Genomic DNA, 26,956 nt, shown 5'->3' on the forward strand with positions numbered 1-26,956 from the left:
TTAAATAAAGTTAGTTTGCAAAACTAACTCCACAATTCCTGTGCTATTTTGTGAGACGAATCTAATGAGACTTTTGACCGTACGATTAGAGAATTATTACTGTAGCATCACTGTAGCAAATCATGAATCAATTACCGTCATTAGATTCGTCGCGTAAAGTTGCACCCACCCGTAAAAAGGTTTTGCAAATAAATTTTGTTTAGCACTTTATGCATGCAAGATTCTTTTTATAGCATGAGTAGCATAAACCAAACAGTACCAGAACCAGGATGATAAAATATGATCGCGAACGCCCCGGAGCAACACAGATCTCCTAACGAAAACGGAAGGAAAAAGCTAGCAAGCATCAATTTAACTATAATTTTCAATGCATGTGGTGCAATATCTCCTAGCTTACTTCACATAAAAATACAGTTAGTGGGAGCTTTAAGCTTGTAAACAAAAGGTATGCTGAGCGAGTTAACACAACTGCTTTAAAACAGTTCAGTTTATAATATATTACACAAACTGCTAGCCGTTAAGAAGTCACTTTGTTTGAAAGTGATGGGGAACACTGGCAATGTCTTCGGAGAGAAGGGAAATGTTGCAATAGGTTTAGAGTTTGAGACATTGGATCGGAGTTAGAACTGCAGAAGATCCCAAGGACACGGCAAATGCACCGTGCATCCAAAATCTGCACCCCCATTGGCCTCACGAACGCAGCTATTAAATAAATTACTTCAAATTTGACAGGCTTACCCCCAAAGCACCAACATGATTTTATTTGGCAAGCTGAAGTTCTTGACCGTCCTATGATTATATTTGAATGCAAGTAAACTAACAACGGAGCTTGTGTCAACTCGATGAAGTCATTCTCCTATCCAAGAGCGACAAAATTATTCGACGACTCACTCTGTTCACTTGGCTGTAGCTGGTAACTGGTGCTGATTTATTATGAAAGAATATTACTACCGGCTGGCTGTTAGTTGGTGGCTGGTGCTGATTTGATACGAGAGAAAGACACTGCTGACTAGTTGGCTGACAAGCCAAACGAACAGTGTCTCCTTGTAACAGGCCCTATATAACCTATAATATATCAGACAAAGGAAGATTACGAGTCTCTTTCTTAACAAAAACATCTAGTGTATCCTCTTTATCTTTGTCCTGTATAGACGTTAGACCAATTTGCACCTGATCGGTCATGAGGAAGAAGGTTCACACCACCTCCATTTGCACCAATTTTGCCAAGATGGTTTGGATTTCGGACCAATTTTGCCAAGACCAATCAGCTGTCAGCTCTTCACTTCATCACACAAGAAAAATGCTTGCTTTGCCGTCGTCTTTCCCCACCCCATTAACTGCGACATTAAACGACTCGCGCAAGAAACCCACCCACGGGGTGTAAACGGAAGAAGAAACCAAAGCACCTGACCCCTGACGGTGGGCGTGGTGTGGTGGGGGGCGAGAGCGGGGCGGAGGCAGAAGTAGAACGAACCCACCCAGCAGCAGGCGAGACGCGAGCGAGGCGACGCCAGTAGAGCTGGGCCAGTACACTCCGCACCACCACCACCGCCGCGGCGAGGCAGAGCAGCGGTGCAGAGCAGAGGGAGGGGGGCGAGAGATCCCAAGGACCAGGGGAACCTGCGATTCTCGATGGGCGGGGCGCGCCGGTTTCAGCTGCTGGCCGCCGCCGTCTTCCTCCTCCTCCACGCGCCGCCGCCCGTGTCGTGCGCCGACCTCGACGCGCTCGTCTACAAGGGCTGCGCCAACCAGAGCTTCCCGGGCGGCGCGCTGCCCCCGACCGTCGCCGCCCTCTCTAGCGCGCTCTCCGCGCAGGCCGGCTCCGTCAAGTTCTACAAGACCTCCTCCCCCTCCACGGCGGGCTCCTCCACCTCCGTCTTCGGCCTCTTCCAGTGCCGCGGGGACCTCTCCGGCTCCGACTGCGCCTCCTGCGTCTCCCGCGCCATGTCCTCCTGGCGCGACGTCTGCGGCGCCTCCGTCGCGGCGCGGGTCCAGCTCGCCGGCTGCCTCGCGCTCTACGAGGTCTCCGGCTTCCCCCAGGTCTCGGGCGTCCAGATGCTCTTCAAGACCTGCGGCACGGGCAGCGCCGGCGGGGGCGACTTCGAGGTGCGCCGGGACACCGCCTTCGCCGCGCTCGAGGGCGGCGTCGCAACAAGCTCCGGCGGCTTCGTCGCCACCAGCTACCAGGCCGTCTACGCCATGGCGCAATGCGAGGGCGACCTCTCCACGGGGGACTGCGGCCAGTGCGTCACCCAGGCCGTGCAGCACGTCGAGGTCGAGTGCGGCGGCGCCCCCTCCGGCCAGGTCTACCTCGACAAGTGCTACATTAGCTACAGCTACTACCCCCACGGCGTGCCCCATGGCGGAGGCATGGGAGGTCAGTTCTTTATCCTCTCCTGGCTTACATGCTAATCACATTCACATCAATCCCGCAAATTGGGTGCCTTTGCCGCGCTTGCAAGTCTCCTTGCATTCAGCCTTCCGATTCAATTGCTTGTTGATCCGTCCACGGATAGATTGGTTAAATTTGATGAACTGAGCAAATGCAACATTCTGAACTAGTAACATTTTAAGATTCCCGTTGGTGTCTAATCTCTGATTGTAAAATTGTTGTTGGTGGATTTGTTTGTATGTGTGTAGCCAATGTAGGTGAGATCTTGCCAGGCTCTTTGTTCAGCTGTGCTTTAGAATTGATTGATGGCGATTGTTGGGGTGCCTTTTTGGTTGTTCCTTTGGTGGACTCTGGTTGTTTTGGGCATGTTTGTGTAGATTAGTCCCCTCTCAGGTGCTCATTGTATAGATTAGAACCCATGTGGTCCAGAACGATAGGTGGCTGCATCCTTGAAGTGGAACTTTGATAGAGATATGGCATGGTCTTGCTCCTATCTTGTTTGGTTAATTTACGAATTGACAGGCATGGATGCACCTGTTGTCCATGCCATATCCTCACTCTTTCTTTGGTGCATTCTACATGTTTGTGCGGCTAATTTGTTCAACTTAGGAGATGTGCATTACTGAACCTCAGTGAGCCCCAATTGTTTGGCTCAAGCTTTCTTTGGGTGCTATACTATATGGCAGTAGCTTAATGCAGTTCCATTTCGCGCCCTTGTTTATGCATCTGTCTATTCAAGCTTTGGTAAAAGTTGTGTTCATTGCCTTGCACCTTTCCTTCTGGATTTGCATCTATGATTGTTCCCATGATTAGACGTGTTGCCTCTAGTCTGATCCAATCGATTTGCCTCTTCCCCTTGTGTTTCTCAGGGCAGCAGACAGCGAAGACTGTGGCCATTGTGCTTGGGGGAGCCGTAGGCGTAGGTTTCCTGGTCATCTGCTTGCTTTTCGCCAGGAGCCTGGTCAAGAAGAAGGATGGTGAGTTGGTGGAAATATAAGAGCACGGGCAGCACCATGGCCGTCTTGGTGCTATCCCTCAATCTCCTTGCTTTGCCGTATGTGCCCCACTGTTCCTCCTTACCAAACCTGTGTTCATCTCGTCCTGTGCTTGCAGATTACTGATGTGAATGCATGGCTAGAGCGTCTGGACAAAGACATTGGGGCATGGTGTGGCATTTTGATGGTAGGGGTGTATGTTTGTTTCTTCAAGGTGGTGAGTGGAATACAGAGGGGATTGTTTTTTGGCTCTTCTCCTCTGGCCATGTGAGGGTGGCATCCCCCATGATGAGAGAGGAAAAGAGGTGGCGACCTGTTCAGGAAAGAAACTGTCCAGTTCTGGGTGCTATTTTGATTCTCGATCGGTTGGAATTGGTAGATGATCCGTGGGCTGTCACCTTAGCCTCTCCTGCTTAGGGTTCTAGGAGTACATTAATTCTCTTGTAATTTTCTTCCCCAAAGGAAAATACTTTTAGGTCTAGAGGGCACGTATTTAGTTTCTTATTGAAGGTTTGCAGGAGCTGGTTGGGTGTCATTTGGTTGGATTTAATGTGGAAAAAATTAACTTTCCATATGCTCTAGAACCAGATCTTAACTCTAGGGTTTGGTGGTAGCTGGTGGTACCATTGGTTGATTGGTGTCTAGCTTTGCTGATGGACACTGCTGACCTGATAATCGCAGCTGTGCTGTGCAGCTGTTCTCTTTTGACTTGTTGAGCTATTCCCCGTACATTTCTGAATGTTTGCTACACTCTAGAAAGCCTGCTGCTCTGTGGCAACAGCAAGGGCCGTGTCAAACTTGTGATGGTCGCGACATGTCGCGCTGTGGTTGCTAGAACTGTCCTGACATCAGATGAACTGGTTGAGTGCGGCCAGGCTAGCTAGGCCTTGGCACCGGCGCGATCTCGCCGCTGCTGCGGCCCGCTTACGCAGCGACCGAAAGTACGCAGGCAGCTGGGCAGCAGGCCTTCTCGGTCAGGCCTGCTGTGTAATGGGGCCGTGCAAGGAAAAACCGATTGACCAGGCTAGGCCCGCTAGTGCTGCTGGCCCACTACACGCTCGTGATGGGCCTAGCATAGCAGCAGCTTGTGGCAAGCACGAGCTGCGGTTTCGACTTTCGACCGAATCGGCCCATGATGCCGAGGCGGCCCAATACTCATAGCAGATGGGTTGCATACAAAGGACAGGAGACAGGACATACGAGAGAGAGAGAGAGAGAGAGAGAGAGAGAGAAACTCAATGGCCGACCCCAATACTCATAGCAGAAGCTCTGCCTGCTCGAGCACGGACTCAGGCCGATACAAAGGGATCCCGACCAAGGCCGCTCGAGCAGGCAGAGCCTTCCGTGTCCCTCTCTTCGCCGCCGGAGTAATAATCTGCATGTAGACCAAGTTCGTGCTCGACAGATCGCCAACGCCAAGGGAGGAAACGAAGTAACGAACCCGACGGACGGGATGGACAACGGCGACGTGCTCGCGGCCGTCCTCCAGCGCCTCGCGCCGCGCAGCCTCGCCGTGTCGCGCTGCGTCTGCCGGGCGTGGCGCGCCACCATCGACGCGCGCCGCATGCTGCGCGGGGACCTCCTCCCCGTGTCGCTGGGCGGCATCTTCGTCAGCCTGGGCCACGAGCCAGCGCCGCCGGAGTTCTTCGCCCGACCCTCGACGGTGTTGGTAACTAGCCTGGATCAGCACAATCGCATACACTTTGATATGGTGGAAGAACAGAGCACAAAAACGAGAGAAGTTGTTTCGGAGGACAGAGCTATTTTCTCTGATTGATTGGAGTGTCTCGAAAAACAAACTTACAACTGACGGCTGCTTATACTAGCGGCTCACAAACTCAGATCATGCAAACTCATGATCCGCAAAAGAAGGAAACAAACTCATGCACACCGCATGTTATTTTATCCACGCACTCACGCACGCCCGGCGCTCTCGCCGCGTCCACTTCCTGCATGAGCTCCTGAAGACGCGCTCCTGCTGACTCCATCACGCCAACGACTAGAACGCCAACGTGTCACTCCCTGGATTAAGTCCAACATACTCCCCCCTAATCCTGGAGTGAACCAAGATCACGCACACCCAACAGGTGCCGCATAGTTGCTAGCTTTGCTGCCTGCAATGCCTTCGTCAGAGCATCTGCTCTTTGTTCTTCAGTGCACACATGCTGGACTGAAATCAGGCCTCTATCAATGATACTTTGTATCAATGTGTTTGCTTCTCCCATGAAAAACAGAATTCTTCATCAAAGCAATAGCTGAATTGTTATCCACAAAGAGCTTCACCAGCCCCTGCTCTTCTCCTGTCAGCTCTCCCAGCAAACTCCTGAGCCAAAGTGCTTGGCAAGCTGCTGCTGCTGCCGCCATAAATTCTGCTTCACATGATGAAAGTGCCACTGTCTTCTGTTTTTGTGAGCACCATGACACCAGACTTCCATTTAAATAGAAAGCCATTCCACCAGTACTCTTTCTGTCATCAAGATCACCAGCCAAATCACTGTCAGTGTAGCCTGTAAGCACCTCCTTTGCTCCCTCTTGATTGTATATCAGGCCAAAATTCAGAGTTCCCTTCAGGTATCTGAGAATTTGTTTCACAGCCTTGTGGTGCATCATAGTTGGCCTTTCCATAAATCTGCTTGCTACACCAACTGCAAAAGAAAGATCTGGCCTAGTATGCAACAAATACCCGAGACAGCCAACTATTCTTCTGTATTCAGTGGCATCCACTGTCTGACCATCTGGGTCCTTGTGCAAATGAGCTCTCTGCTCCATTGGATATTTTGTCGCATTACAGTCAGACATCCCAAACTGAGATAGCACTTTCTTTGCATAGCCTGTCTGCTTGATTATCAGACAATTCTCTTGCTGAGATACTTCAATGCCAAGATAGTATGATAGCAGCCCCAAATCACTCATGTCAAATTCAGTTGTCATTTGTTGTTTAAAAAACTGAATCTCCTCTGGATGACCTCCTGTCACAATGAGATCATCAACATAGACACCAATGACAACTGCAGCTCTCCCTTCTCCTCTTGTGTATACTGCCTGTTCCTGCACACATCTTCTGAACCCGAGATTTTTCAGACTTTTATCCAGCCTGATATTCCAAGCCCGTGGCGCCTGCCGAAGGCCATAGAGAGCTTTGCTCAATCTTAGCACAAGATGCTCCTTGTTTTTCACAGTATACCCTTCCGGCTGTGACACATATACCTCCTCTTCAAGCTCTCCATTCAGAAAGGCTGACTTAACATCTAAATGATGAACTTCCCAGCCACGATTTGCAGCAACAGCAAGAATCAGCCTCACAGTATCCAACCTGGCTACAGGTGCAAAGACTTCTTCAATCAATGCCTTGCTTCTGCACATACCCTTTTGCCACCAACCTGGCCTTGTGCTTGATCACTTCTCCTTCTGAATTTTTCTTCAGTTTGTAAACCCACTTAAGTCCAATGGGCTTGTGTCCAGCAGGCAACGTGGTCAGTGTCCACGTTCCATTCTTCTCAATTGACTCGATCTCCCGGTTCATGGCTTTCTCCCACTCTGGATACCCTGCTGCTTCACTATAGCAAGATGGCTCCTCCATCTCTGCAAGTAAGGCTTCTCCATCAGATCCATATGCTAGCTCTACCTCTGATGTGTTTTGGTAGATGTCTTCCAGGTTGCGATAGCGAATTGGTCCCTCTTCTGAATTCCCAGACCTGGGCGACTCCAGAGCGTTCTGCTCTAAAAATGGCTGGCTTGCTGGTGTTGCTGGAGGAGTTGAGACCTGCTCCTCCTGCTCCATGTGTGCAGCAGTCACCACACTTGGTGACGTCGACATGGCTGGCGCCATTCCCGGCGCACCTGCCGGCCCACTCGCCATTGCCCACGACGAGGGGTTCACCCAATCATCATCCTCCACTGTGAACTCTGCTGGTTCATTGCCGACTTCACCTGCACACCAATTCCACTGGACTTTTTCTTCAAAGATCACATCACGACTTACAAAGATTTTGCCGCGACGCGGATCGAACAGCCGATGTGCCTTGCACCCATCCTCCACGCCGAGGTACACCATCTGTTGGCTGCGATCATCCAGCTTCTTCAGGTGTGCTGCTGTCATCTTGACATGTGCCGTACACCCGAACACCCGCAGGTGCGCAAGATGTGGCTTCTTCTTGTTCCAGGCTTCGAACGGGGTACGCTCCCCCATCGACTTGGACGGCAGGCGGTTCAGCAGGTACACCGCGTGCCGCACCGCCTCGCCCCAGAACCTCCCTGGAACATTCATGGTCTTGAGCAGGGAACACGCCATCTCCATCACGGTCCTATTCCTACGCTCAACCACGCCATTTTGCTGGGGCATGTAGGGTGCAGTAAGGTGCCTGTGGATCCCTGCCTCCTCACAGACCTTCGCAAACGCTGCCGCCAGGAACTCGCCACCGCGGTCAGACCGCAGTGTCTTGATGCGGCGCCCACAGAAGTTCTCCGCCACCGCCTTAAACTTCACAAATTCAGAGCATGCTTGATCCTTGGTTTTCAACACATGCACCCACATCCATCTTGTAAGATCATCAACAAGCAACATAAAATATTTGTTACCAGCAGCTGTTGATGGGGAGATCAGTCCACAAAGATCGATATGCAGCAGCTCTAGTGGCTCCTCTGCTCGGTACTGCGCCATCACTGGGAATGGTCCGCGTGCTTGCTTCGCTGCTAGGCACGCGTGGCAGAGTTGGTTTGGGTGGGTGATGGATGGCACACCTGCAGCCATCCCCTTGTCAACGAGCTTCTTCAAAGCCTGGAAGTTAACATGGCCCAAACGAGCATGCCAGAGCCACGCTGGATCCTCCATGCTGGCCAATAAACAGACCGGACTGGTCTCCTTCAACTCAATATGGTACAGACGATTTGGGGAACGTTGCACCTTCATGATCAGCCTCATGGACATTTTGTCGAACACCTCCAGCTCATCTCCGTCCAGCACCACCCGGTAGCCAATCTCAGTGAGCTGACCAAGGCTTACGAGATTACTGCACAATTTTGGAATGAAGTAAACATCATGCAGCTGCCACTGATCTCCATTCTTGCATTCAAACAGGATCGACCCCTTTCCCTCAATCTGCACGGTGGAACCATCCCCAAATCTCACCTTCCTAGTGACAGCTTCGTCCAGCTCCTGGAACTTCTCTCGATCCCCAGTCATGTGGTTGCTCGCACTGTTGTCGAGGTACCAGTTGCCGCCGGTGACCAACCTCGCCCCGGCAATGTGCAGCTCAGGGAAGACCTTCTCCTCGGTCAGGAACACGGCCTCCTGCCGTGTCGCGTGCGCTCGCTCGAGCGGCGCCAGCTCCTCCGACACCGCGAGCATAAGCGCTGGCTCTACATCTTCTGCGCGCGCGTGATGTGCCTCTCCCTCCTTGGGCTGCTTGCATTGGTTAGCGTAGTGGCCGTACTTGCCACAGTTAAAGCACTCGATGTGGCTTTTATCACGGGTACCTCCCGAAGCGACACCAGCGCTCTCCTTGCCTGGCGTGTTTCCGCGCCCGCCGCGGCCACGACCTCTGCCGCGGCCACGGCCACCCCGGCCGCGGCCACCGCTCGTCGGCGTCTTGCCTCTCGCCGAGGACTCGCCCGCCTCCTTCTTCTGTTGTGCCTCCCACTCAGCCCGAGTGAGGAGGAGCTGGCCATCTGCCGTTGCGCCGCCGGGTGCGCGACGCGTGCGTTCCTCGAACGCCTTGAGGCGGCCCACCGCCTCCTCGAACGCCAAGGTGTTCAAGTCAAAGAACTGCTCGATGCCGGCGATGACGTTGATGAAGCGATCCGGCACGGTGTCGAACAGCTTCTTCACCAGAGCAGCATCGTTGAGAGTGCCGCCCAGGTTTGCGTACCTGACCGCCATGCCGGTGAGCTTGCCGGCGTACTGGTCCAGGGACTCGTCCTCCTTCATGCGCAGGGCGTCGAAGTCACTCTTCAACGTCTGCAATCGCGCCGCCTTGACGCGATCTGCGCCGACGAACCTTGTCTTGAGGCACTCCCACACTTCCTTTGCCGTCTTCTTGTTCGCCACCTGCATCAAGAGATCTTCTGGGAGTACTTGAAGAAGATGCGCCCTCGCCTTCCTGCACTTCTTCGTGTCAACGGCCGTACCGATAGCCGGCTCCACCGCCTCCCAGACCTCTTGATCTTCCATAATCGCCTGCACCCTGATCACCCAACTGGTGTAGTTCGTCGCCGTCAACTGCGGGTAGACGAACGGCCCGCCGCCGCTCGCCCGCGATGCCTCGCCTTGAGTGACAATCGACATCGGATTGAAATGAGGGTACTTGGGCATGCAATTTGCGACCTAGCTCTGATACCAGATGTTGGTAACTAGCCTGGATCAGCACAATCGCATACACTTTGATATGGTGGAAGAACAGAGCACAAGAACGAGAGAAGTTGTTTCGGAGGACAGAGCTATTTTCTCTGATCGATTGGAGTGTCTCAAAAAACAAATTTACAACTGACGGCTGCTTATACTAGCAGCTCACAAACTCAGATCATGCAAACTCATGATCCGCAAAAGAAGGAAACAAACTCATGCACACCGCATGTTATTTTATCCACGCACTCACGCACGCCCGGCGCTCTCGCCGCGTCCACTTCCTGCATGAGCTCCTGAAGACGCGCTCCTGATGACTCTATCACGCCAACGACTAGAACGCCAACGTGTCACTCCCTGGATTAAGTCCAACAGACGGGGCCCCGGATCGCGGCGAGGCTCCACGACTACGTGGAGGCGGAGGACTGGCCGATATTCATGAACCAGTGCTGCAACGGGCTCCTCCTGCTCGAGGGCTGCGTCGTCAACCCGGCGACACGGCGGTGCGTGCGCCTGCCCCCCTGCCCTCCTGATGCTAGCAGGTTGGATGCCCGCTTCGGCTGGCGCCAGGAGTACCTCGCGTTCGACCCCACGGTGTCGCCGTACTACCAGGTGCTCCTCATCCATGCCTACTTGGATGACAAAGCACTGGAGGGGTCGCAATCGGAGTGGCCGCCGTCGCCGTACTCCATACCTGTCTACTCGTCGAGGACGGGAGCGTGGGAAGCAAGGCCCTTTGTCCGGGAAGGGGCCGCCGCAGGGACCGTCGCCGGCGTGCGGTCCGCCACGGAGCCTCTATTTCGCCATGCTGTCTGCCGGCACGAAGCGCTGTACCTGCACTGCAAAGGTGATTTTGTTATGCGGTAAGCACACTTGTTTGTTTAATTTGATTGTTTGTTCAGACAAACTATGTGATTTACTGACATTCTCCCAACGACTTCATCTTTGCAGGATAGCCTTGTCAGATAACAAGTACCAAGTGATAAAATTGCCGGCTGGTATTGAGGCGAGCGTGTATGATCAAATGTATCTTGGGAAATCGGAGAAAGGGGTGTACTGCGCAGTAGTTGAGAACCAGGATTACCGGCTTCAGGTTCTGTTTCTCGATGAATCTGGTGGCAGGATGGAATGGGTTTTCAAGTATGACATCAACCTGGCGCCTTTGGTGGTGCATCTCTCTCGCAACCCCCATAGCAGAATCGACAGACCTTGGACTTTACAGGATAATGGCCAAGGGGTGAAGGTGCAGGAGGAGGATTTGCAATGGGATTCCGATGACGATAATGTTCTTGACATTGAAGACGGGTGAAAAGTACCTCTACGACTATATTGCTTTGTTTGGGTTTCACCCCTTTAAAGAAGTGGTCTTCTTGTTTCTATCAAATGAAAGAGTTTTTGCTTGCCATTTGAAGACCTCAAAGATCCAAGATTTAGGCCAACTGAAAGTACCATATCGTGGTGATGTTATAGATACTGCTTTTGTTTACACACCTTGTCGGATGGGAGACTTGTGTTAATACAACTCTTTCGTGTAGAGTATGTATAGGGTACATTGAGATCAATTGTTATTTCAGTGCTAGGAGTCCTAAGTGTCATTAGATTTGTGTTTAAAAGTACTTTCATATGGCTACAAATTTGTTGCTACAAACATTAAAGTGTATGGGATATACTATAATATTAAGAGCTGAGACAGTATGGAAGATCGTGCCAAGTTTGATAAAGCATTATATTAGACTGCTCGCACTGGTATACTCAAAAGCTTCCTCCAGTAGCTTTTAGAAGAACAAAGCGCTGCAGCGGGACCGCTAACGCGTCCGGTAAAGCGGCGGACGCCGAGCGTATCCGCTATTCTGAGCGGAGTAGAGGACTCCCGCAATCCGGCATGCGGGGCCCGCGCCACGGCTTCCGCGCCATCCCAACCACCTCACGACGCGCCGCTCCGCCTTGCCGTCGCGGCAACGCCGCGCCTCCGCGTGCCTCCGCCCCGCCGCACCCGTGTGCCTCCCTCCGCGCGCCGCTGCGGGTCAGCCGCCATGCGCTGCTGCCCTCCGCCCTGCTGCACCCGCTGCCACGCACGGAGGAGGTGGTGCTTCGGGGCCGCAGGGAAGAGGCGGGGAGGTGGTGCTCCCATGGCCGCCGCCGCTGCCGCGCGCGGGCCCACCCCCGCGGCCCCGCCTGCGCGTCGCCCCGCTGCTCCTCCTCCGCCGCCATGGCCAGCGAGGGCGGCGTGAGGCCGTGCGCCAGGGCGGCGTGCAGCACGTCCACCCGCAGCTGCTCGCCGCCGGCGTCGATGTAGCGCCCGCACACCGAGACGGCGAGCCGCGCGTCGGAGGGGCCGTCGCCGCGGCGCCCAGCGACGCCATGTCAACGACGACGCCGCACCCCTCGCCGAGACCGAGAACGGGGAGGCGTTGGCGCTGGACGCTCGCAGCAGCGCAGCAATGTCGTACGCGCCCGCCGCCGTCCGCGCCGGAGGGCCAGCTCCTCTGTCGGGCCGGGGGAGGATGGAGGAGCAGATCCAGCTCGGCTGTCGCGCGGGCCTCCGCATCCGCCTCGAGGAGGCCATGGACGAGGCGGCTTCTCCGCGCCTCCACACCGCCACCGCCGCGCGCTCCGTCGCGTCCCCGTTGCGTCTCCGCCGTGCCTCCGCCGCCCAGCTCGCCTCGCCACGACGCCGAGCGCGCCCGGCCCTGCTCGCCACGCCGCCGCGGCCGGCGCGAGCAGAGGGAGCAGGGGCCATGCCTGAACTGCCCCGGCGAGGGGAGGGAGGAGGCGGCGCCGTCGAGGGGAGGGAGCTCCGGCCGCGGTCGGAGAGCCGGGGCGGCGGCGAGGAGCAGAGCAGGGAAGAGAATGGGAGGGAGGGCGGCGGATAGAGAGAGGGAATAGGGTGTGAGTTTGACATGTTGGCCCCACCATAGATAGTTGGGATAAAGGATGAATATAAAGGATGGATGGTGCGGGAGAAGTTGATATAGAGGATAGAATCATGATGATCAGACAGAAATATTCTTTGTAGATGATGGATTTAAAGGACCATGAGTGTGAACAACCTTAGAGAGCATCATGCGAGATGCACTAAAAAATCTCTCCCTATCCCTTCTCTAATATTTCGAAAGCAAGCGATGATTTTTTAGTCCGTTAGTCGGAATCATAATAGAAACCCGAACAAATCGATCAGAATCCTAATAATCAGACGTGAACAAATCAATCGAAATCCGAACAATCAATATCTCACGCAGTCACGGCACGACCTATGTAAGTGAAAGAGCATAAAGTAAAGTTGGTGGTCTCAGGTAAGTTTGAGTAAAAATTATATTACCTGTAGCAACACATGGATACTATAGTAGTAAAATATAAATCCTAGAACTTCTCAAAAAATAAGAAAAACATCCGGACATCAATCCAGCAGTTCTAATCATATTAGAATCTATCATGCTTTTATAAAAAGAATCATGCCCACTTTTATGTTGGTAAAAAACCGGCTGATTTTGATTTCAATTGATTCAAATCATGTTTATGAGAGAATAAATTAGAATAAGCCGAACAAAAGCATTATGCAAAGAGTCTAAAGCATCCTATATATTATATCTAAAGTACCCCTATATATTACTATAAAAGAATAATCTAAAGTAACCTCTTAATAATCTTCATCTAAATTAGCTTGGGACAGCCCTAGCGTCTGGGAAAATACGCGGGCGAGACTAGACGCCTGGTCGGCCTGCCGTGTGCCTTGGGTGGGCTACGGGCTACGGCCTCGCGTACGCGCTGGACAAAGTGTCCACCGTGTGTTGGGCATCTTTTTTATTTTTATATTTTTCAAAAATATTTTTTACAGAAATATATTTTCGATTTCACAATTTACAGTTTTATACCCCTACCGCCCGGTAAAGGGGCGGCGGTGAATTATATGTAAATAAAAATAATTTTTATTTGCACGGAGGCCCTTGGCGGGAGCCTACCGCCCCTTGCCGGACGGCAGGCTCCCCCTCCCCGCAAAATTATATAATCTACTTTGGATTACCAGCTTCTTGATATGGGTCCTTCTTCGTATCCACCACCAACAGGTAGGTATGATGAATATGTATCCAAATATATGACTTATAAAACGATGATTAAGATATCTTAATTGCTATTGTATAGGGTCCACACAGGATATCTTTGAGGCGAACTTCGAAGATTGGAATCGGTTATTTTCTACACCTAACCAGCAGGTCGATCCTATCTTCCAAACACATGTGGCCACCGGACATTCAGGTAGAGATATAGGACCTCCAAAACGACACAACTGCTCTACAGACCACGTCCAGTAGAGACAGACGAGAGAGACGACGAGGAGGAGGAGCAAAGGCAGCAGCATCCGGACTAAAAGAGCAAGCAGGTGGTGCGGACTGCGGACCCAGCCTCTCGCCTCCGATCGGTCTCGCTGTCTCGTCGCGCGCACATGGGACGCCTCGAACGTGTCGCGGCCCCCGCGCGAGCCCGGCGCCCCGGGGCCGTGCGCCCGCCGCGCCGCCACGCGTCCCCCTCCCCTTCCCCCTCCCGTGCGCGTCCAAAGCCGATGAGATGGAAAGCCTGCGCCGCGCACCAGGACCAGGGCCAGGCCAGACCTATCCTATCCGCGCCAGGCTTTCGGGGGGAAGCGACCGCGCGGGGCGGTCGGCGCGGGCGCGCCTACGCACCAGGACCAGGGCCAGGCCAGACCTATCCTATCCGCGCCAGGCTTTCGGGGGGAAGCGACCGCGCGGGGCGGTCGGCGCGGGCGCGCCTAGGATGGATTCGGATCGGATACGGATGAAATCGGATCCGGATCGGATCGGATACGGATGAAATCGGATCCGGATGTCACATTTTACCACATTTTAATCCGGATACGAATACGAATGCGGATCTCATCGGATACGAATACAAAACGGATAGTTCGAATCCGGATACGAATCCGGATACATTCTCGATTTGAAACATAGAGCTATCATGAGTATCAGTTTATTTTGTCAACAATTTTATAGTAGATCAAAATCATTATACAAGTAGGGAGTAAAGGATTAGGAGATAGCTAATAAAAAAAGAATATAATTATCTATGCATAGCTTTTATATTAATTATATAATACTAATTATAAATGTAAAATAAATAAATATTTAAATACTTAATAATTAAGATATATAAAAAAGATTTTATCATTAAATAAATAAATAATTTGACTCGTATTAAATAATTTTAATCATGAAATAAATATATTAAATAGTTAAAGTTAATTTTTATATCATTACTAATTTTAATAAATATATTATTAGTTATCTAGCTTTCTAAATAATTTAAATACTGTACATCATTAAGTAATAGGTATAGAGATAAGTTTAAGATTGTCTCACTAGCCACTTTTTTTTTGCGGATACGGACGGATACGGATGTGATCGGATATTCTTCGAATACGAATATGGAATCGGATAGAGAAAAGTTCTTAAAATCGAATTCGGATGCATCCATATGGCATCCATATTAAATTCGAATACGGATACGGATATCCATATTTACATTTTAAACGAATACGAATACGGATAATTCGGATGTTCAGACATCCGGATCCAACCTTAGGCGCGCCCCACCCTACGCGCCGCGAGCGGAGTGGATGATGCTCGCTCGATGCCCATGGCCATGGGTGACGCCCCGGCGCGCCGCTGAGCTCGGTTGCACCACCAGCCAGAGCCACAGGACATGCTGTCACGCGGCCGGCGCCGAGGGCTGCGCGGGGCCGGAGGGCCGGGCGCTGGCGCCGGTGGAGGTGCTCTGGCGCCTGCCTGCCCCAACAGCGCGCGCGTACGCTGCATCTGGACCGGGAGTGGAGGGCAACTCGGATGCATATGAGCATATCGCGGGGAAGAAAAGTAAGCGCGGGGCGGGCGCGTCGTGTCGTGGGTGATGGAGGGATAACTGACCCGTCGTACGTGCGACGGCGACGAGTGCACCAGCCAAATGGCCGTGACCCGGGCCCCGGCCCGGCCGCGCTGCTCGATCCATTGGCCGGCCGGCCGCCGTGCTGCTCCTCTCTCTAGCCCCTCCCTCTGACCCTCTCCCTTTCTCTCTCCCATCAGTCATCACGACATCACCCATGCATGGCGTACGTGACCGAGAGACTACCAGCAGAGCCAGCCGGCCGGACACCTAGCTACAGGCCTACAGGGGCTATACGCGGAGCGAGGCACGTTTTGATTTGGGCGGGTGAACAGCATCCATGCCGTTGCCGCAGCCGCCCGCTCTTTCTATTTCCCGGAAAGAACAAGCGTGGCTACCCTAGGGAGAGGTAGCCCTGCTGCCTGCCTGCCTCTGGCTGGCTGGTGGTAGACGAAGCTGTTGCGTCAGGGCAGGGAGAACTGAACGGCTGGGGGTGGTTGGGGTTGGGCTCCTGTGCTGAGGTTGCATGTGGCGATGCCGTGGCCTCGCCGCAGCTGCTCCGATCCGCCGAGTGGGCGGCCGGCACCTTTCCGTCATCCGGCCGGTAAACTTATGTACTGGTCGACCAGTGGCAGGCTTGACTTTGGGGCCAGTACCTATAGATTTATAGCCATGTTGAACAGGTGCTCCAAAAGTTCGAAACATCCATCCCATACATATATATATATATATATGCACTCCTTAATAATTTCCATCTCACGGGGCGGGATAAAAAGGATGAAGATATATACTATTGAGTAGATGGAAATGTACCTATTAGATTGTCCAGTGGAGAACAAAATATCTAAGATTCACCCCTGCAAGGCTGCAATGACGTGTATACCTATATATAGGCCTCTTAAACTAGACAAAACCTTCAAGTACTCCCTGCATACCCAACAGATATATTACTACTACTATTACTGCACATGTACGGAATGAAGTCCATGAGCATTCTTTATTTGCTCTAGTTGAATTAGCAAGTAGCTAGTACTATTGATGAGTCATCGCCTGCATAAAAGACAAGCTTATCGTTGGAATGTGGAATGAATCTCCCTCCGAGCGTGTTCTACCGCACTTGCTTATTTTTGGAACTCACGTCCACAACTGTAACTCCTCGCGCCCCTGTTTAGGCAAGAGGATAAGGCGCAGATACGTGCTGCACGGGCAGCTGATCCAGCCACTCGATCACCCCGTGCATGGAAGAGAAAATGCTGAATGTAGATTGATCACCAGCGTGTAGATTGATCATCAGCAAAACACTCTTTGGCTCTTTGCCTTCAACTCAGGTACAGGACGACGACGCGCACTCGAATTAAAAGAGAGGGCTGGGACGCGCCACACACACACACACTAGTAGCGCAAATCTAGGCATCCTCGCTTTAACACACCAAGGTTAAGGCGCTAATAATAATCAGTCTAAACAAATGGCGCCGTGGTAAGAGTAGCTCTGGACCTGTCCGGCCTGGCCTGACCAGCGCGTACGACTCGCCGGCCCTCCACGTGCGTCCATGATCCAAACCTGCTACCCCTGTAGTCACCAACCTCGCCGGGGCCGGCCAATCGGGCGCCCCGCGGCCGTGGAGACCGGATAAGGATCGTCGCTTTTGTTTAGGGCACGGTAAACCGCATGGTAAGCTACCAACAACTGCATCTTTTACAAACCCCAGCGAGCTTAATGAGCTCTTAAGCATGCGTCCAGTTTTTGACTCGAATGCAGTTTCGCCTCCTTGGCCGGCCCTGCGTGCTGTCCTTTTCTTGCCTGTTGCTCTTTTCATCTGCTGACTATTCTTCCCTGGCCTGGAATCTGCCCGGCATCACGCGAAAATCTAGGTTTTCTTTTCCTGCAGGGGCTTGGTGCTAGTAAACAAAAGTTTGGCAGTAGTAAAAAAAGAGGGGGCTGGAATAAGATGCCAATTGTAGAGCACATCACCCCGGGCTGAGAGAGAGAGTGTGTGTGTGATTCCCTGTCACATGCCTAGTATTAGCAAGTGAGTCTGAGGCCCCCCTTTGGCACGGCACGGGGGCATGGCGCCTCACGCACCACACCCGCAGCACAATTTGGCAATTGATTAGTCATTCAGTCTGAAAAACCAACCCCCCAAGTGGGCGTTGATTAGTACTACTACGGGAGAGAGCCGGCGCATAAACTAAGGCAGTGCCATCCTTATCTCAGACACCTCCCCGCCCTGTTTCCCCATAAATTGCACACGCACACTAGTACCGGGCAGGAACCTCCGGTTAGTATCGGTCTCCCGCCCGGTACCAGTCCGTCGGTACTAAATGCGCCAGCATTTAGTACCGGTCGGAACAACCGGTACTAAATAAAATATTTAGTACCGGTCGATACTCACCACGTCACGCGTATCCTTTTTTTCTTTTTTTTCTTTTCTCACTTTCTTTCCTTTTCTTTTTGACACAGCGACTGCCGCCACTGCATTCTCAATCACATCGTGTTCTCACATGAATCACAAAAAATTCACAATCACATGAACCAAAAAAAATTCACAATCACATGAACTAGTTACAAATTTCACATGAACTAGTTACAAATTCCACGAGAATACACGAACTACAATCACATATTTCAAGAACAAGTCAACAATAAAAAAAATCGAGTTGGTGGCGTCGGCGGCCCAGTCCCCTTGGTGGTTGGTGGCCTCTGCGCCGCCCGCGCGCCGGCGGTGCCGCGCCCTGGCCAACCGCCTTCGCGCCACCCGTGCGCCGGAGGTGGCCCTCGCGCCGGCGGTGGCCGCGGTGCCGCGCCCTTGGGGGCGAGCCGCCTCCGCCCACCCGTGCGCCGGGGAAGTCCTCCGCGCCGCCAGCTGCCCTTTCTGCCGCCCCTGTGGCCAAATCGAGGCCTCTTCGGTGGTGAAAGAAGAGAGGGAAGAGAGATGAGGGTGGAGGGGAAGGAGTGGGAGAGGAGGAGATAATGGCGCTGGTGGGAGAGGACGAGATAAAAGCTATGCGGTCTGTCGGTGGCAGTCATGTTAGTGCCGGGTTGTTTCTCCGTCCGGTACTAATGTGAGAATTTATGTACCGACTGGTGGCTCCAGCCGGTACTAAATTTCATCTATGCAATTTAGTACCGGTTGGAGCCATCAACCGGTACTAAATTATCTTCTGTGAGTCGTAGGATCTGTGTTTCATATTTTTAGTCGGTACTAAATGCTATATGAGGTACTGTTTTATACGACCGGTACTAAAATCACATGATAGTACCGGCTGAAAATTGGCGGAATAGCCAATTTCATCCCTGAACTATCGCCTGAAGCTCAATTTTGTCCCTAAACTACTAAAACGATCATTCCCATCCTCAAACTATCACAACCGGCTCAATTTCGTCCTTGATCCGATTAGGACTGCCACGCTAGCTCGCCATGTCCTCCCCCCGTCACCTAGTTTAATGAATTACGGTTTCTACCCTTGGCCTATCTCTTCCCCAAGCCTCATCCACGGCAGCCATGACCCGGGCGGCGCCAGCCGGCCCCCAGAGGCAGCCAGGCCTGCGTGGGTGGCGGCGTCCAGCCAAGAGCGGAGCGTCCAGGCTGGTCAGTGCCCGGGACAAGCACGGACGGCGTCAGTTAGGCCATGCGGGAGCGGCAGTGGCCGGCCAGGACCCAACGGCAAGCGGCGAGTGAGCGGGCGGGCGGCGGGGCCGAGTCAGGTCAAGCTCGAGTCCCTGATGCCATCGGATTGCCGCATGTGCCCCTCGCCATGCCACCTCCAAGACGCCCCTTCCATGGACTCCTTAAAGCTCCAGCTCAAGTACAGCAACGGTCGCGTGCTGACCACCACAGAGGCCAAGGTCGCGGACGCCATCAACTCCGCGATTGAGATCGCCGGGAGCGGCAAGGGCATCTCCAACGCTGTTCTGAGTGGAGAGCAATTTCAATTTGTACGATTGACGACTTGATTTGTGAGATTATAATTCAATTTGTACGCAGATATCTAGCTTGCTTGCTTGCTTGCTTCTCGGCAATACCCCCTCAAGTAGCTCAACGACACCACGGCCTCGCTGCGGCAAGGACTCCTCGGCGGACGACTAGATGTGTACGACCACACGCCGACGTCGCCGCTCCTGTACACGTACGGCAGGCCGTAGCATCGTGCGCATGACGAGCAAGGCCTCGGTGGGAGACTTCGTCAGATCGGCATCGAGGAGGTCCCGCGGCCGACAGCGTCTGCGTGGCGCGGCGTGGTCGGGGAAGAGGTCTGCCGTGCTCCGCGAGGTGGAGGGCGAGGACCGCGAGGTCCAGCGGGCGCGGCCAGGCCGGAGGACCGGATGGGGCCTGGGAAGAGATAGGCCAAGGGTGGAAATGGTAATTCATTAAACAAGCTGACTGGGTGAGGACATGGCGAGCCAGCGTGGCAGTTCACATCGGACCAAGGACGAAATGGAGCCGGTTGTGATAGTTTGAGGATGAGAATGATCATTTTCGTAATTCAGGGATGAAATTGAGCTTCGGGTGATACTTCAGGGACGATATTGGCTATTTCGCCCTGAAAATACAACCGGTACAAACGCTAGGGACCAATGACTCTTTTTCCAGTAGCGAGTCTAAACTACTGATCTACTTGGCATATGTCGACAATTTTTTTTCCAACACACGCATCGTTCATACCATTATTATATTTTGGGGCCCACTTGCCAGCCAATGAAAACAATAAAAATTCCATTATGACCACGACCAACTTCTCATCCAACATTTTTTTTCATTCTCAGGGACCAGGCGATCGAGGGCTTCAACAGACATGCACGTGATAATTACTCACATTTGTATCTCAAGTAACACAAATTAATAAGTTCTAAGAAATAGATGTGCATGTTAATAGTTTAGGGGTTTATCTGAGGGACAACAAGCTCAACGATCGCAGTGCACTTTGCTCTAGACAAAGGTAATAATGCATGAGAAGGTTTTGTGGCAAGGAGTTGAAGAAGCAAGGCTAGTTATATATTAATTAGGATGGTTAGCAAAGACGGTTCTATCCTCTACTCACCGCCAATACTAATTGAGATCAAACCTCATATTTGACGTCATACATGCCTCACTGATGCGCTTATTTATTCAATAAATGACAAACGGTGAGATGATACACGTGTCTATGAGCATGTGCATCTATTACATTGTACTGTGTTTCTTTGTACTCGAGCATTCCAGCGTCCATCACGTACCTGACTGCTCCAGGAAACAAAAGTTTGTCAAATGAGATATTTCCAGAAGGCAAAATGAAGGCAAGTTTGCATGGGGTGATGGGGATCACTCATAAGCTCACATAAAGAACTAACACTGGTACAATCACGTCACATGACTGAAGCAATATAATATAAAGAATATCGCAACCTACGTACGTATGCTGGCCTGTATATTTATGGCGTAGATGGAAGCCCCGTATTTTCGGCTAGTATAGTGTAACGACACCAAAGTAGCATACGCATGCACGTAGATACTACGGAGACACGTGCGTACTGATGATATACGTGTCACGCAACACGTGCTAGCTGGTGGCCGTAGATTGGATTCCAGCCGGCTAGTAACATACAGTAGTAGCTAGTGCTCACATGGCCGATCGAGGAGTACGTGTGCTTCGTGATGAGCGGCTAGTTTAGCCGTGACGACGCGCGACGCCGTCGTCCCTTCTCCTGACCCTGACGGCGAGCCCATTCTTCATGTGGAGTATGATGGACAGCTTGGGCTCCACGGCGTGCCCCGGCACGAGCTCGACGGCGAAGTTCCACACCACGGCCGCCGCCGCGGTCTTCATCTGCACGAACGCCATCTCCTTGCCCAGGCACGTCCGCGGCCCGGCGTTGAAGGAGATGAACTTGTACGACGGCTCGTACCGCAGCTTCTTCTTCTTCGTCCCTGCCGCCTCGTCGCTGATGAGCCACCTCTCGGGCCGGAACTCCGCGCAGCCCTTGCCCCACACGCCCTCCATCCTGCCCATGGAGTAGCTGAACACAAGCACCTTGTCGCCTGCCTTCATCTCCTTCCCGCTCGGCAGCACGTCGTCGGCGACCACCGCCTTATGCTCGAACGGGACCGACGGGTACAGCCTCAGGCACTCGCACAGGGCGGCGTGCAGGTACACCAGGTTGCCCAGCTCGCTCGCATCGAACGTCACCATGCCGCCGCTGGCCGCGTCGTCGGCACCCTTCCGCGAGGCGACGGGCGCGAGCTCGTCCAGTAGTTTCTGCTCGACGCGTGGGTTCGTGGAGACGAGGTAGAAGAACCACGACAGCGCCGCCCCCGTCGTGTCGCGGCCGGCGAGCAAGAGGTTCACCGTCGTGTCACGCAAGAACACGTCATCGTTGTCGCTGGAGTCCTCGTTGCAGATGAAGGACGACAGCAGGTCGGCCGAGTCGCCGATGCCTTGCTCGAGCTTGTCGGCCCGGCGTTTCGCGACGGTGTCGGCGACGAAGCGGTCGATCGTCCTCCGAGCGGCGGCCATCTTCTTCTCCTGGCCCACCTCCAGCCTGTTCATCAGCTTCCAGCACGCCATGGGCGTGATGTGCCGGAGGAAAAGCGTCTCCAGCGCGTCGTCCATGGCGCGCGCGAAGGGAACCACGGGCAGGCCGATCGCCAGGCAGCCAGGGTCGACGCCGAACACGAGGGTGCACGTCATGTCGAACGTGAGCCTCAGGAACACGTCGTGCAGGTCGCACGGCGTTCCCTCGTCGGCGGCGTGGGCGAGGAAAGGCAGGAGGCTCTTCTCCACCTTGTCGCGGCTGCACCGCGCCGTGAAGGCCCGGAACCGCGGGACGGCCATGAGCATCTGGGCCTTCACCCGCTGGCGGCGCCACGACTCCCCGTCGGCGTTGAAGATGCCGCCGCCGAGCACGTCGAAGATCACGGCGAACTCGTCGCCCTTAGGGTAGTTGGCGAAGTTGGACGTGAAGATGTGGCGCACGTTGGAGGGGTCGCAGGTGATGAAGTAGCGCAAGCCGGTGAGCCCCCCGCGGGCTTCGAAGTTGTAGCTCGTGCCGGTGAGGATGCCGGTGGCCCAGTCGTGGAAGTGGTGGATGTTGGCGATCAGGCCGGGGAGATGCCCCACTATCGGCCATTCGGTCGGCTCCAAAGGGCTCGTTTTCTTGGATTGCAGGTGGTGGTAGTAGAGGATGAGGAAGCAGAGGACAGGGAGCAGCTCTATGAACAGGAACAACGGATTCATCTCTGCGCGCCCTGGGGAGAGATGGATCGCAGGTCGTGGTGCAACATGGTTATTTGTATCGAGCGAGGAGTTGTGAGGTAGGTGAGATGTCTGCTATCAAGTGACTGACAGTAGACGTTGTCTTTTGCTTCTTCCTGGTACAGTGGGACCCAAATGGAGAATCCACCATCCAAATATGCTCTGAGATTGTGTAACCTTTTCTAGCGAACAGAACATGGGCTTGTTGGTTAAACTGAACTTCTATAAAATTGCATGAATCTCGAGGTAGATTATTGTAGGGATAAGTCTATTTTACAACCTCGAACTAGTCAAGAAGTCCGTTTTTCAACCTCCAACTACGAAACCGGGTAACCTAGGCCCTCGAACTGGCAAAACCGTCTGAATCACCCCTATAGATGGCCATTTGGCCCGATACCCATGGGGGCCCGAAGCCCGGCCCATATTAGCCCGACCCGAGCACGGCACGGGCCCGAATATTATTGGGCTCGGGCCGGCACGGGCACGATAGCCGGGCCGTGCTTGGGCCTCAATCCTGGCCCATGGACACGTCCAAGCACGGCCCGAAAAAGCCGGCCCGATCGGCCCGATGGGCGGCACGGCCCACGGCCCGCTCGCCAGGCCAGGCCAGCAAAAGAGCCGTTGGAGGCGCTGCCGGCCCAGCCCAGCGGAGCGGGTATGTAAATGGCGCCGGCCTCCATTCGCTCGCCCCGGCCTCCATTCGCTCGCCCCGCCCGCCCCGACCCCTCTCGGCCTCTCCGCTCCCCTCGCAGCCTCGCCTAACCCTAACCCTAGATCGAGCCTCTCCGCTCCCCTCCCGTCTCCGTCTCGATCTGACCGTCTTCTCCAACTCCGGTCGCCGGCTCGCCGCCGTTGGCCGTCCACTCTACCCTCTTCTCTTTGTTTTCCTGCCTACTTTTGCATCTTCACCGGTCGACTCGCTTTTTCAACTCAAATCCGTCCCCAAACCCAGTCCTCCCTCTATAAATCTCGTAGATCTGGCCGTCCTCGATCTCGCCGGCGTCCTTGGTGCTCCGGATCTGGTAAGTCCCTAAACCCTAACATGTTTTTTTTCAGTTTTTTTGATTTCTTTCTCCTGTTCTGATATTTTTGACCTCTCTGCGCAGTTGCTCGGCCGATGCAAAGCCGTTGGGGTACCTGAGGGGGCTGGATCTGGGTCTTTGGACCCTAACCGGCAGCTCGGTTCCCTCGGTTTTGCCGGCCGACGCGAAGTCGTGACGCGCCGAAGGCCTGGCGTGCGGCCTGCCCTCCTGGCCATGGACGACGACGAGGGCCACACCATCAACGATGAGTTGCGGATGATGGGCCTGGAGGGCGACGACGAGGACGGTATGGAGGAGGAACGGGAGGAGCTTTTTGGTCGGCGTGGTAATGTGGAAGTAATCATGCCCCCTCCCCCTCCCGTTGGTGTTGGTGTTGGTGGTGCCGGTGCGGGTGCTGATGCTGGTGTAGGTGCCGGTGCTGATACTGGCGCTGGTGGTGGTGGCGCTGGTGGTGCAGCTGACGGTGCCGCGCCGGACTCTGTCAGCCACGCCGGCGAGAAGCGGGGACGGCCCTGCACCTCCAAGGTGTGGGACGAGTACGAGAAGCTCTTCAAGCAGATCAATGGTAAGACCGTCAGGTATGGAGCCAAGTGCCTTCACTGCAAATCCATCCTTTCTGGCTTTTCTAGTAGCGGCACTGGCCATCTTAGTCTGCATCTTCTAACTTGCCGTAGTAAGAAAAAGAAGTCTGGAGCTCAGTCAATTCTTAGTTTTGATGCTGACGGTAGTGTGGTTTCCTGGGAGTACAGTCCTGATGTGGCTCGTACTCAATTGTGCCGTTTGATTGCAAAGCTTGATCTGCCTCTAGGGTTTGGTGAAACAAATGAGTTTAAAGAGTACATTCAGATTGCTCATAACCCTAGATTTACTCCTGTTAGTAGGCAGACCACTACTAGAGATATTGCCAAGTACTTTAGTGAACGCCGTGATGATCTTGTGAAGTACTTAAGCTCTAATTCTGTTAGCTCTGTTGGTCTTACCTCTGATATATGGTCTGGTAATGCTAAGGAAGATTACCTTAGTATGGTTTGTCATTATGTTAATTCTGATTGGCAACTAGAAAAGAGAGTGTTGGGTCTCAGCCTTATTGATGTCAGTCACAGTGGTGACAACATTGCTGAGCGTGTGCACACTGTGATCTCAGACTTTGGCTTGACTAATAAGGTGTTCTCTATCACTCTAGATAATGCTTCTGCTAATGCCTCTGCTATGGAAGCACTGACACCTTTAATTAGAGGTTATATTGGTGATGAATACTTGCATCAGAGATGTGCATGCCATATAATTAATTTGATTGTTAAGTCTGGCTTGAAAAGGCTTAAATCTTACTTGTAAGCATTTAGGACTGCTATTTCATTTGTGAACTCTTCTAACCAGCGCATTGCTGCTTATAAGTCCTACTGTATTGCTGTGGGTGTGAGGCCTAGGAAATTTCAATTAGACATGGATGTGAGGTGGAACTCCACCTATCTCATGCTTAAGCATCTTGTTCCTCACAAGCAAACATTTGGTGTGTTCATCCAAACCCAGTACCCCAGAGCAGAAGGTACTCCTTATCTCTTAACTGATGGACATTGGTATGTTGCTGAAAAAATTCTAGAGTTCCTTGAACTATTTTATGATTATACTGTTGTCTTATCTGGTGTTTACTATCCCACTGCTCCACTTATATTGCATAATCTCATTGAAATTGCTGGACAACTTAAAAATTATGAAAATGACAGAATGCTTAGAGAGGTGGTAATTCCTATGAAATCTAAATACCTTAAGTATTGGAATAACATACCTCTGCTTTATTCCATTGCATTCATCATGGATCCTAGAGCTAAAATAAAAGGTTTTAGCAATGCTCTCAGGCTGCTCTCTAGTTTAACTGGTACTGACTATTATGCTTATTTTACCTCTGTGAGAGCTGCTCTGTCTGACATGTTTGGCAAGTATGAAAGCAAGTTTGGTTCTATTAGATTGGCAAGGCCTACACATAAACCTTCTACTGGTAAGAAAAAAGCTCAATGAGGTAAGATCTTTGGTGATGGTTCTACTTCTACTACTTCTCCTGGGTCTGGTCTTGGCATTGTTGGTGCTGGTGGCTCTTTTACTGTTCCTCTTGGTAGAAGGACATCTGCAAGTGCTTTGCTGCAAGCAGCAAGCACTGGTGGTACATATGGTATTTCTTCTGAACTTACTGCCTACCTAGATAGTGACACTGTCAACCAGTTTGATGATGATTTCAGCATCTTGACCTGGTGGCATGAGCACAAACAGTCTTATCCAGTACTTTCTATCTTAGCTAAGGATGTTTTAACTGTGCCTGTTTCTACCATCTCTTCAGAATCTACCTTTAGTCTAACTGGCAGGATCATAGAGGAGAGGAGGCGTCAGTTGAAGCCAGAGATGGTAGAAATGCTCACATGCATCAAAGACTGGGAGGCTGCAGATGAAAGAGCTCAGCACATGGTGGAGGATGGAGACCTGCAGGCAGCTTATGAAGATCAGTACCTTGATGAAACTCCAGCACAAGCTGCTGTGTAATAGGATAGTTTATTTGCACTGCATGACTATGAGGTTAATTTAACACTGGAACTTGAACTTAATGAGCTGGGCTGTACTCTTTTTTCCTATCTAGGGTTTTCTCACGAGGTGTGAGTTTTTACCTAGATAGGTTTTTAATGAGGCAGCCATTGCACAAAACAGCTCATCCTTGATATTTTGTTGATTTCTGTCATTTTTTGTTACTCAAGATGAATTGATCTGTTGAATGAGTCATGTTGCGATTTTAGTGCCTAGCCTCGTGCCTGGGCACTTGGGCGGCACGAGCCCGGCGGGCGGCACGGCACGGCCCGAAAGGGTTTAGTGCCGTGCCTGGGCCTCAAGTCCGGCACGCTGGGCGGCACGGCACGGCACGAAAGTCTTTTCGTGCCCAGGCGTGCCGTGCCTAATCGTGCCGTGCCTAGGCGTGTCTGGGCCGGGTCGTGCCGTGCCGCCCATTTGGCCATCTATAATCACCCCCTCGAGCACTGTAGCAAGCTGTTTTGAGGGCGGTTTTGCTACAGTAGCATTTTCA

General features: G+C 52.7%; 3 protein-coding genes and 1 long non-coding RNA gene across 4 annotated transcripts; 3 read left to right on the top strand and 1 right to left on the bottom strand.

The window, feature by feature from the left end:
- Window positions 1-1,263: 1,263 nt before the first annotated feature.
- Window positions 1,264-4,116, top strand: LOC120692672 (plasmodesmata-located protein 2-like). The gene is made up of 3 exons (XM_039976044.1): window positions 1,264-2,377; window positions 3,262-3,369; window positions 3,506-4,116. Exons 1-3 carry the CDS (start codon window positions 1,633-1,635, stop codon window positions 3,511-3,513), a joined length of 861 nt encoding a protein of 286 aa, XP_039831978.1. The 5' UTR covers window positions 1,264-1,632; the 3' UTR covers window positions 3,514-4,116.
- A 5,991-nt stretch (window positions 4,117-10,107) lies between these two features.
- Window positions 10,108-12,760, top strand: LOC120692772. The gene is made up of 2 exons (XM_039976157.1): window positions 10,108-10,590; window positions 10,679-12,760. The coding sequence occupies exons 1-2, from the start codon at window positions 10,166-10,168 to the stop codon at window positions 11,034-11,036; spliced, it is 783 nt and encodes a 260-aa protein (XP_039832091.1). The 5' UTR covers window positions 10,108-10,165; the 3' UTR covers window positions 11,037-12,760.
- Window positions 12,761-20,848: 8,088 nt separating this feature from the next.
- Window positions 20,849-22,867, bottom strand: LOC120690328 (noroxomaritidine synthase-like). Its single transcript, XM_039972952.1, has one exon. The coding sequence runs from the start codon at window positions 22,829-22,831 to the stop codon at window positions 21,266-21,268; it is 1,566 nt and encodes a 521-aa protein (XP_039828886.1). The 5' UTR covers window positions 22,832-22,867; the 3' UTR covers window positions 20,849-21,265.
- Window positions 22,868-25,978: 3,111 nt separating this feature from the next.
- On the top strand, window positions 25,979-26,671 carry LOC120690329. Its single transcript, XR_005681711.1, has 2 exons — window positions 25,979-26,059; window positions 26,225-26,671. It is a non-coding gene; the product is annotated as an uncharacterized LOC120690329 (long non-coding RNA).
- Window positions 26,672-26,956: the final 285 nt, after the last annotated feature.

This window comes from Panicum virgatum, chromosome 9N, assembly GCF_016808335.1.
Source record: "Panicum virgatum strain AP13 chromosome 9N, P.virgatum_v5, whole genome shotgun sequence".
NCBI classification, from domain to species: domain Eukaryota; kingdom Viridiplantae; phylum Streptophyta; class Magnoliopsida; order Poales; family Poaceae; genus Panicum; species Panicum virgatum.